The 11,499-nt window shown below is 44.8% G+C and overlaps 1 protein-coding gene across 2 annotated transcripts in view; it reads right to left on the bottom strand.

Annotated features, from left to right (window-relative positions):
- The window catches only part of AFF2 (ALF transcription elongation factor 2), a 496,057-nt gene that overhangs the window by 155,063 nt on the left and 329,495 nt on the right, over nucleotides 1-11,499 (bottom strand). Inside the window, exon 5 of one of the 2 annotated variants that reach the window (XM_024117055.2) lies at nucleotides 934-1,020. The exons of the other annotated variant lie outside the window; for it this stretch is intronic. Within the exon in view, the coding sequence (XP_023972823.1) occupies nucleotides 934-1,020 (87 nt within the window). The remainder of the gene's footprint in view (nucleotides 1-933; nucleotides 1,021-11,499) is intronic. 2 annotated transcript variants of the gene reach the window in all.

Raw genomic sequence — 11,499 nt, 5'->3', positions numbered from 1 at the left:
GGTGGATGGATGGGTGGATGGATGGGTGGGTGGATGGGTGGATGGATGGGTGGATGTGGGTGGATGGATGGGTGGATGAATGGGTGGATGGATGGGTGGATGGATGGGTGGATGGATGGATGGGTGGACGCGGGTGGATGGATGGGTGGATGGATGGGTGGACGGATGGGGGGATGAATGGATGGGTGGATGAATGGGTGGATGAATGGGTGGATGGATTGGTAGATGGATGGATGGATGGATGGGTTGGTGGATGGATGGGTGGATGGATGGGTGGATGGATGGGTGGATGGATGGTTAATTGGATGGAAAGAAGGAAGAGAAGAAGGAAGGCATTATTTTTTCTCTTTTAAAGTGTGTTATTAGAATATCCATGTCTACTCAGGCATTTTAAAAACTGATGGTGAGAAAAAATTCTTACTGAGAGCAAGTGAGGAAAAAAATTATATGAAACATTTGACTAGAACTGTAGGAGAAAAAGTTCTGTCAATATGGTGTGTTGGTGTGTGAAGATCTGCCTGCTTGTGAACGAGGACTACAAGTGATACACAAAAGTGAAAACTGATCCATTAGACTGAAGAGTACAGGGTTTTCTCATTAGAAACAATCTTGGATGTTGTTCCACCATCTACTGGGTCTTTCTTAAGGGATGAGTTCACTCCTCTTTCCAGTCCACGAGCTCTGGGCACAGTAGCTCGGCCAGTGGCGGTGCTCTAGGCATTAGGATTCACATGCCAGCGTCTGGTGGACAGTCTCTTAAAGATGCTCTTTCAATAAAATGCTATTTGTATTAACATCCCAAGGGACACGAGAGAGAGTCTACATTTTATGGCGCTTAGAACACCAAGGCCATTTCTGTTTTTAAGAATCCAACAGGAAGATTGGTATAACTGACATCAGATCAAGGAAGATGGAGCAAGGAAGATAACTGACCTGTCCTGGGATGGAAAATGTGCTCTGCTCAGAGTTTCCAGAAGTATGCATGGCAGTGAGAGGAGTAGGCCAGGGATGGGTCATCTCCTGATGAGGAAAAACAAAGCAACTTTATTTGCGGGCACTTTGAAAAATGAAACACCTTCTTGGCACTAAACACGGTAGGCCCTTTATAAATACTTACTGACTTAATTGGCCTACTTTTTTTCAGAGGAACATTCGGTCCATTCCCCTGCTCCACACTGGTGCTTGAAGCCTATCTGCGAGACAAGGGGCCATCCCACATCCAATTGCACATTGCCAGTGACGGTGAGCTCACTACCGCTCAAAGCAGCCTGTCCCGTGTTGAGACAGACTGATGGCACTATTCTTCCTGGCTGGGAGCTAAAAGCCTGTCTCCCGGGAGTTTCTACCTCTGGATCGTATTTTGAAGCCGCCCAGAACTCATCACCTCTTCTTTCGCCTGAGAAGCTGTTGGGAGACAGCAGCCATATCCCCTGGTGCTGTCTTTTCACCAGGAGGACACATTGGTGGCTTGTTCATTCACTGATCAAGAACCTTCTACTTTTCTTCTAACGCTTGAGTTCTGCGTTCCGTCAACTATCTCACTCAGGGGCTCCCAGGTGGGAGTCCGCATTGCCTGGGGCTCCTCTAACTCGTGCTATCCTGTTTCAGGCGTGATCTGCCAGCTCAGGGGAGGGAAGCACCATCACCACCCTCGCTCTGGACGCTCCGACAGTCATTTCTCTTGATGTAGCCTAACAGTTAGTGACAAGATTGCAGCCGCGCTACTGACACAGTGTGTCTGTGAGTTCAAGTCTTAACGTTGGAAGAGCCCCTCTGGCACCCACCCTCTGCTATCAGCGGGGGCACCTTCTCAGTTCTTTCAAACGCTCCCTTTGAAAAGAGGTGCTGTTCAAATCTCGCTTGAGTCTTAGGCCTCGGGGCCACTGTGCTTTACCTGAAGAGTGAGGATAATTAAATCACGTGCTCAACATCCCAGCCTCAGAGAGATGACAAAGTTTGTGAAGCAGGAGGGTGCCAGCCTGTGCTGGATTCATCAAACATTTTGGTATATAAACGTTAAACCTAAAAATCAGTGTAATGATGGAAATGAAGGAGAGCTTGGAGGGTGGGGTGGAGGGGATCAAAGTTTATGAAAGGCCTTTTTAATGAGCCAGTTACATAATACTTTTTCCCAGTCTTTATGGGTAACATAATTAGTCATTTCAAAGGTAATATTAATAACTCTCAGGTAGCACTAAAACATGTTTTTTTCCCCTTCTATAATTATCCAGTTCAGAAAGAGTCTTTGATGTATGCAGAGCTGTAATGCAACGAGGTACTTCACAGATTCATTCACAGCGGCACTGCTGCAGCAGAATTTGTAAGTACGGTTCAGAGGAGCCCTGACACGGATTATTCTACCTGGCGCTATTTAAAAAGAGGCTATAAGTACATTAAAAATTCATACAAGATTTAGAGGGGATGCTTAACCTACTTAAGAGATAGACTATTTCCAAGTGTTTTCGAGTTGCGCATTTGTACGCAGTTGATAACGTTCGTGACAAACGCTACTTAACGTATTCATCAAAACTGGCCCTACGTAACTCGACGCGACAGCAGTTTAAAGCTGAATTTCCAGATACTCTGTGTCTTTAAAATACTCAATGATTTCTTTTAAATTTTATATAGTTTTTCCGCAGTAAGGCTGGTCTTCTCCAATATTAGTCCCATCGTTTAAAACCGCGGTCCCCAACCCCTGGCCCGCAGACCGCTACTGGTCTGCGGCCTGTTAGGAACCGGGCCGCCCAGCAGGAGGGGAGCGGCGGGTGAGTGAGCGAAGCTTCATCTGCCGCCGCTCATCGCTCGAAGTTATCACCTGAACCATCCCCCACAGCCCGTCCGTGGAAAAACTGTCAACCAAAGGGCAGTAAGCCCCAGCCTGGGATAGGCATGCTGTCTCTTCGGCAACCATGGAGCACGCCTCGATCAATGAGAGGCCTCGTTATCCGTCCCTTTCCATCACTGGCTTTTAGAGGTGGGCCTCTGGGTTTATTCAAAGGTGTTTCAGACACCTGGATGGATGAATCGCTTCTCCAAAGTGTACCTTCTCCCCCAGGTCTGCTGTATTTATTGGGCGGTAGAACGGGTTGATCTTGAGTTACTGTCGGAGTGCGCTGCCCCGCCGGCCAATCCACACGAAGCTATTGATACGTACACCGTCACATTTTCAATGACAACTGAGTCTCCGTATTTGAGAACCTGAGATTTCATGAAGCAGCAGGCTGGCTCCGCGCGGCACCACCCCACCGATGCATTTGATTAAGATAGGGAGGGGGCAGCTGAAAGGAAGATAATTTCCTGAAAGACTGTCTTCAGCAAAGAACCTGGGTGCAAACTCTTCCACTTCTCAAAATGAGTTAGACCTGGAACGTGCACGAAGCTCACAGCAGATTTTTCATTGTTATTCTTTTCACTCACACTTGAAAGATATTAATCTGTTTTTATGTTCTTGCTACTCCCAAGATAAGAACACGCACACACCCTGATCCACCTGTACTAATCCTCTTCCTTGGCAACAGGCTCCAGGGCTGAGCGCCTGTACTCAACACAAGCATCACTGCTCCACTAACCCCCCAAATTACACACACACACACACACACACGCACGCACGCACGCACACACACACACGCGCGCACACACGATATTGGTCTGAAGGACCGCACACTGGCCGTAAGCGATCGCTGGGGGTCGGGTCCACGGTGCACACTCTTTCCACGACACTAGATGTGTCTCCCCTTCGTGAGGCTGACTAATGTGTTTTGTGGAGAAAGGACCAAGCAAGCAATGCCGTTTTATTTTTCAGTATTTCACAAGCAGTAGAGCATTCGACACAATTTCTGACAATGGGGCAGATGCTTACACTCCTGTGATCTGAAGACTCCCTAGTCAAACCCAGAGAAATCAGAAAAGGCCCTTTTCCACCAGTGATTATTTTCCAAGCATATCCTCCAGGACTAGGACTTGAGCAAAGCCAAAAGAACTTGTGGGCAGCCCTGCTTTGCCCAACTTACAGAAACGGGGTGGGTGCCCCACGTTCTGAGGGGCGGAACGCAGTCTGAATTCCAGACTCTACTGATCTCAAATGCCTCCCATACTCATCGAACACAGAGCTGGCTGTTATTTCAAGTATCTAGTATGTTGCCCCAAGCCTTGTCTCGTTCACCTATCTCCAGTGCCTAGTCCGTTATAACTGGCTAATATGAGATATTATCATTAGTTTCTGAAGTCTCTATGCGTGAATTATCATATTATGAATACGAATAATATCAAGATTTACCAACTGATTACAGTCTGTCGGGCACTTAGTTCCCACTCTTGGACTTTCTGTACCACAAACTAAAGAGGCAGGGATTAGCATCATACTTGTTGGACAGATGAGGAGACAGGCACAAAGAGGTGAAGTCCCTTTGATGGATTCCCTGCATTTGGTTCTACTAACTTGTGCTATTGTGTACCAGTCCCCAGGATCCAGAAAGCACAAAAAGTCGAGTTCCTTCCAGTGAAGAGGTGTCAGGGAGGAGTTCTCTGTGTGAGGCGTTGGGAAAGGCTTCATGGTGAAGGCGAGGGGAGCAGCGTCTGTGCACGTACGTGTGCGTCTGTGTGTGAATAATCATAATAATAATGGCTCACGTTTTACTGAGCCCTCTGGTCGGAACAAATGCTTTCAGAAACATGTCATTCAATCAATAACTTAAGGACAAACATACAGAAGGTCTGCATATCAAAACTGCAGGTGACACTAAACTGTGAGCAAAACTGGCCTGAAGCCAATGAGATGAATTTTAACAGAGGTAGATGAAAACTGCAATTATATTCTACAAACCAAGTGTGAAATTGCAAAATGAGAAAGACCACCTGACTTAGCTGTAATTCATGGGCTAAAAACACAAAGATTTTAGTTGACCCCTAAGTAAATTTGAGGGATCTGGCAGCCAAAAGAACCAATGTCAGCTCAGGTGATTATTTAGGTAAGCATGATGCCCCGAATGTGGAAGGCAACAGTTGGTTGTACAATAACAGGACATTGTATGAGACAGACCACATCTGAAACAGAGTGTGCCACCTGGAGGCCCCATCTCAGCAGGGGCATTGGAATCTCTTAAAAGGGACGGTTACCACAACATTTATAAATGCCCTTTAAGAGAAGGGGGAAAGTTTAGTCTATGGAAAAGGGAGGCTGAGGGAGGGTCTGAGAGGTGCATTCAGATACCCGAAGGGTTGTCACACGGAAGAGATTTGGGACCTGCTTTGTGGACCAAGAGGTTAGGACTAGCCCTGTGGGTAGATGTTATTAGGGAAACAATTTTAGCTCAAACTAAGAAAGAATTTCCAGTTGTGTGAGCTTTCCAACCACAGAGCCCACTGCTTTAGAAGGCAGTGAGTGGCCCATATCTAAAACGCGGGATAGCCCCTGGCTAGGGTACTGGGAAAGGGATTCCTAGAAAGGCAGGGGTAGGGGTGGGGCTAGTGGACCAACTGCACTGCCTTACACAATCATGTGATTATATTCTTTATCTCTGTAAAGTCAGTGATGTTGACGAGAAGACGCAAAGCTGAAGATGCAGCAGTGGGGTTTTTTACGTGACATATAAACATGGCTGACCAAACCGGCTAAGGAAATAGATCCCGTTCTCAGGGACGGCGGGGAAGTGCTGGGCACGAGGGGAGCCTGCTGTCTCACCGTGAGGCGGCTAACAGCCCAATTTGCCTGTTTGCTCGGCTCTTGGGAAGTCCAACAACAGTGGAACCACAGACTTTCCTGGGTTTGATCACTAACACTCCTCCCAAACCTCTCTAGCGGTCTCAAAACCCTGTTCCATTTAATTGAATGAATATTCTTCTGTCTGGAATGCTTGTTATCTCTGATTTCTATGCAAGTGCTGGTAGGGAAGAAGTATAAAATCAACTGTTACATTAGACAAGACTTCCCAACAATGAGCCAACACAAAATGCAATCCACCAGGAAAACAAACAAACAAAAAAGCCTAAAGCTTTTAAAAGTTTCTAACAGCAAGTTATGATTTCATTGACGTGGTATAAAAACCCTGGCATTATTCCTTCAAATAAATAAATGACTGCTTTATTCAAAACTCTTTAGTGTTGGCAGTTGTTTCAGGGAATCTGGAAATTTTCTCCATTGGCCCCTGGACTGTACACGCAAAAAGTCCAGCTCACACTGGCTACCTTTGTCCTGGCAGCCCCCAAACCAGGGTTCCACTAAAGAAGAGCCTAATTCTAATTTAGAATTGAGGAGCACAGAGATCAGTGACCCCACAGCTTCAGCATGTGCTCATTCAGACAATCTATTCCTCTTCTTGCCGTTGCCAGATGCAATCAATTCCACTTCATCCACTGAACGTAATGGGATGTGGATGGCCATATGCAGGACCTAGCCAGGCAACTTCTTCTGCACCAGTTACTCCAAAGGCTGCGAAAGGGGGGCAGACCACCACAGCGATCTACTGGGCAGAACTCGACCAGATCCATCCGGTTCTGCAAATTTCGGCAACAGCAACCTGAGGCCACAGCCCACGCCACTAATGGAATTTGACTCCCCAACAGACGACTGCCTTGTAAATATCGATCCTTATCAGGACATTTGTCTCAATTCGTTGAACCAATCAGAACAGAAAACTGGCCGTCCCACTAGAAAATGCTGTTAGACTGAAATTGCCCTCTTTGGTAAAGGCAATATTCGTACCAGTTCAAGGGTAAGAAATGTAAGAACTGGCCATCGAGAAATGTTTTGCAAAGATCAGAGGCAAAAAGGAAACCTAGGTGGAGGGCTTCTGCTCAAGAGTCCAGTTCAGGCATCAGAGAATCTGAGGTTTCTCAAAGGCCATTTCTTAACTTTTTCGAGTTTCTAGCTCTTCTGTTTCAAATTAGTTTACCATTAAGTACATCCAAATGACCATCATTTAAATTATACTGGCTTGATTGTGTATGTGTGTGTGTGTGTATATATATATATATATATATATATATATATATATATATATATACATCATCCATGTTGCTGCAAATGGCATTATTTCATTCTTTTTACGGATGAATACTATTCCGTTTTACTTATATATATATAATATATACACACACACACATATATATATGCACACACACATATATATATATACACACACACACCCCCCACATCTTCTTTATCCATTCATCTGTTGATGGACATTTAGGTTGCTTCCATGCCTCGGTTATTGTAAACAGTGCTGCAATGAACATTGGGGTGCATGTTTCCTCTGGGTATATGGCCAGTAGTTGGATTGCTGGATCAAATGTTAGCTATATTTTTAGTTTTTTAAGGAACCTCCATACTGTTCTCCATAGTGGCTGCACCAATTTACAGTACATTCCCACCAACAGTGCAGGAGGGTTCCCTTTTCTCCACACCCCCTCCAGCATTTATTGTTTGTAGATTTTTTTCAAGATGGCCATTCTGACTGGTGCGAGGTGATACCTCACTGTAGTTTTGATTTGCATTTCTCTAATAATTAGCAATGCTGAGCATCTTTTCATGTGCCTGTTGGCCATCTGTATGTCTTCTTTGGAGAAATGTCTATTTAGATCTTCTGCCCATTGTTTGATTGGGTTATTTGTTTTTTTGATATTGAGCTGTGTGAGCAGCTGTTTGTGTACTTTAGAGATTAATCCACTGTCGGTTGCATCATTTGCAAATATTTTCTCCCATTCGGTAGGCTGTCTTTTTGTTTTGTTTACGGAATACTACTCAGCCATAAAAAAGAATGAAATAATGCCATTTGCAGCAACATGGATAGACCTAGAGATTATCATACTAAGTGAAGTAAGTCAGACAGAGAAAGACAAATATTATATCAACTTACATGTGGAATCTAAAAAAATGATACAAATGAACTTATTTACAAAACGGAAACAGACTCACAGACATAGAAAACAAACTTACAGTTACCGAAGGGCAAAGATGGGGGGAGGAATAAATTAGGAATTTGGGAGTAACATATACACACTATTACAGGGCTTCCCTGGTGGCGCAGTGGTTGAGAGTCCGCCTGCCGATGCAGGGGACACGGGTCCGCGCCCCGGTCCGGGAAGATCCCACGTGCCGCGGAGCGGCCGGGCCCGTGAGCCACGGCCGCCGAGCCTGCGCGTCCGGAGCCTGTGCTCCGCAACGGGAGAGGCCACGACAGCGAGAGGCCCGCGGACCGCAAAAAAAACAAAACAAAACAAAACAAAAATACACATTATTATATATATAAAATAGATAACCAACAAGGACCTACTGTATAGCACAGGGAACTATACTCAATAGTTTGCAATAACCTATATGGGGAAAGAATCTGAAAAAGAATATATACATATATATATATACACACACACATACACATATATATGAATATATTCAGTTTTATATATGTATAACTGAATCATGTTGCTGTACACCTGAAACTAATACAGCATTGTAAATCAACTATGATTCAATAAAGACAAATAAATAAATAAAAATAAAATATACTGGCTTGAAACAATTCTCCGGGCTTTCATAATGTTACTGCCATGTTTTTTTTGTTCGTTGTTTTTCTTTTGTCTTTTCTTTTTCAGAGCCATTTTACTGGCTGGAATGACATGCTATATCCTCCTAGCATGAGATATTTCTTTACGGTTAACCTCCAGTTTGCTCCTTCAGCTCCAGGTCAGCTAAACCAACATGATAAAACCTACACACCTTCACTGGCTTCTCCCCCCAGCAACATCCTGAATGATCTACTTTTAATTTCATTCATTCTAAAAACATTTATTGAGCATCTACTCTCTGCAAGGCATCTGAGAGGTGGGCCGCTAGACCAGGTCCAGGGTCAGGGTGTGGCCGGACTCTAGGTAGCTAGGGTCTTCATAATAAGAATGAGTGTAAGATAATGACACTTATTAGTTATCATTCAAAAGTAGAACTAAAATAAACTTGTCAGAGTTGGCTATTTTTTTAAAGAATAACATGCAATTCGTTATCATTTTCCCAGAATCACCAGAGATTTGTTGATCTCTCACTGCTGGACAGATACACAGTGTATATGCAGCAACACAGCAGTCATTTAGAAAGCCAGCTTATACTATAAGTGAAAAGCACTGGAGAATGACAACTCCAGGCAAAGGGAGACAGAAGGATACATTTCTCTCAATCCCAGTCTAAGCCTTTTCAAAGACTTACACAAGATGTTACTATTCCATTTCTAAGGGATGCTGTAGCTTTTCAAACATGATAGCTTTTTTAAAAAAATTTATTTGTTTTATTTATTTATTTTTGTCTGCGTTGGGTCTTCGTTGCTGTGCGCGGGCTTTCTCTAGTTGCGGCGAGCGGGAGCTACTCTTTGTTCCAGGGTGCGGGCTTCTCACTGCAGTGGCTTCTCTTGCGGAGCGTGGGCTCTAGGCGCACAGGCTTCAGTAGTTGTGGCGCATGGGCCTAGTTGCTCCACGGCACGTGGGATCTTCCCGGACCAGGCCTCGAACCCGTGTCCCCTGCACTGGCAGGCGGATTCTTAACCACTGCGCCACCAGGGAAGTCCCCGGGTTCTGGGTTTTGAGAGTACTGTTTTTGGGGGAGGGCCCTTCCAGAGCCTCCGGTGCCCTTTCCTCCCCAGAGCCTGGGGATGAAGGCATCATCACTCTCACTGAACTTGCCCGAGGTACTGCCCGAGAGCCAGGTGTATATGCCTTAAATTTTCTCATCTGTCTTTTGCAGGAACATTCACCTTATCTCTTTCTACCTACTTAGACTGATTTTAGGTTCTTTTTTATGTAGTAAGGGCACTGCTCAGAACCAGAATCGCATTTGACCAATATATTCTACAGAAGCCTCAGGTTGGAAATAAGTTATTCAGATATACTCCAAACATGGTCAAGGGTACTAGTTGAAAACGTAAAACTAGACTTGGTTTTATTTCATGGTAAGACTCAGAATGAAGACCTAGAGCAGATCTTAAGAGATAATCTATATGGCTGCTTCCCACTAGCTATCTGTTTTACATTTGGTAGCGTATATATGCCCATGCCACTCTCTCACTTCGTCCCAGCTTACCCTTCCCCCTCCCCGTGTCCTCAAGTCAATTCTCTACATCTGCGTCTTTATTCCTGACCTGCCCCTAAGTTCTTCAGAACCATTTTTTATTTTTAGATTCCATATATATGGGTTGGCATACGGTATTTGTTTTTCTCTTTCTGACTTACTTCACTCTGTATGACAGACTCTAGGTACACCCACCTCACTACAAATAACTCAGTTTGTTGTGTTTTTTTTTTTAAATTTTATTTTATTTATTTATTTTTATACAGCAAGTTCTTATTAGTCATCCATTTTATACACATCAGTGTATACATGTCAATCCCAGTCTCCCAATTCATCACACCACCACCACCACCGCCTGCCGCTTTCCCCCGCTTGGTGCCCATACGTTTGTGCTCTATGTCTGTGTCTCTGTTTCTGCCCTGCAAACCGGTTCATCTGTACCATTTTTCTAGGTTCCACATATATGTGTTAATATGCGATATTTGTTTTTCTCTTTCTGATTTACTTCACTCTGTATGACAGTCTCTAGATCCATCCACGTCTCTACAAATGATCCAATTTCATTCCTTTTGATGGCTGAGTAATATTCCATTGTATATATGTACCACATCTTCTTAATCGATTCGTCTGTCGACGGGCATTTAGGTTGCTTCCATGACCCAGCTACTGTAAATAGCGCAGCAATGAACACCGGGGTGCATGTGTCTTTTTGAATTATGGTTTTCTCAGGGTATATGCTCACTAGTGGGATTGCTGGGTCATATGTAATTCTAATTTTAGTTTTTTAAGGGACCTGCATACTGTTCTCCATAGTGACTGTATCAATTTACATTCCCACCGACAGTGCAAGAGGGTTCCCTTTTCTCCACACCCTCTCCAGCATTTGTTGTTTGTAGATTTTCTGATGATGCCCATTCTAACTGGTGTGAGGTGATACCTCACTGTACTTTGTTTTTTTGTTGTTTTGTTTTGCCTTTTGTGGTACGCGGGCCTCTCACTGCTGTGGCCTCTCCCGTTGCGGAGCGCAGGCTCCGGAAGCGCAGGCTCAGTGGCCACGGCTCACGGGCCCAGCCGCTCCGTGGCATGTGGGATCTTCCCGCACTGGGGCACGAACCCGTGTCCCCTGCATCAGCAGGCGGACTCTCGGCCACTGCGCCACCAGGGAAGCCCCTCACTGTACTTTTGATTTGCATTTCTCTAATAATGAGTGATGTTGAGCAGCTTTTCACGTGCTTCTTGGCCATCTGTATGTGCTCTTTGGAGAAATGTCTATTTAGGTCTTCTGCCCATTTTTGGATTGCACTGTTTGTTTTTTTTACTTTGTTTTTTTGTTGTTTTGTTTTGTCTTTTGTGGTACGCGGGCCTCTCACTGCTGTGGCCTCTCCCGTTGCGGAGCGCAGGCTCCGGAAGCGCAGGCTCAGTGGCCACGGCTCACGGGCCCAGCCGCTCCG

The sequence above is a fragment of the Physeter macrocephalus genome, chromosome 21 (assembly GCF_002837175.3).
Source record: "Physeter macrocephalus isolate SW-GA chromosome 21, ASM283717v5, whole genome shotgun sequence".
Taxonomy (NCBI): domain Eukaryota; kingdom Metazoa; phylum Chordata; class Mammalia; order Artiodactyla; family Physeteridae; genus Physeter; species Physeter macrocephalus.
The sequence above is the reverse complement of the archived record's forward strand: the minus strand, read 5'-3'. Positions and strand labels throughout refer to the sequence as shown.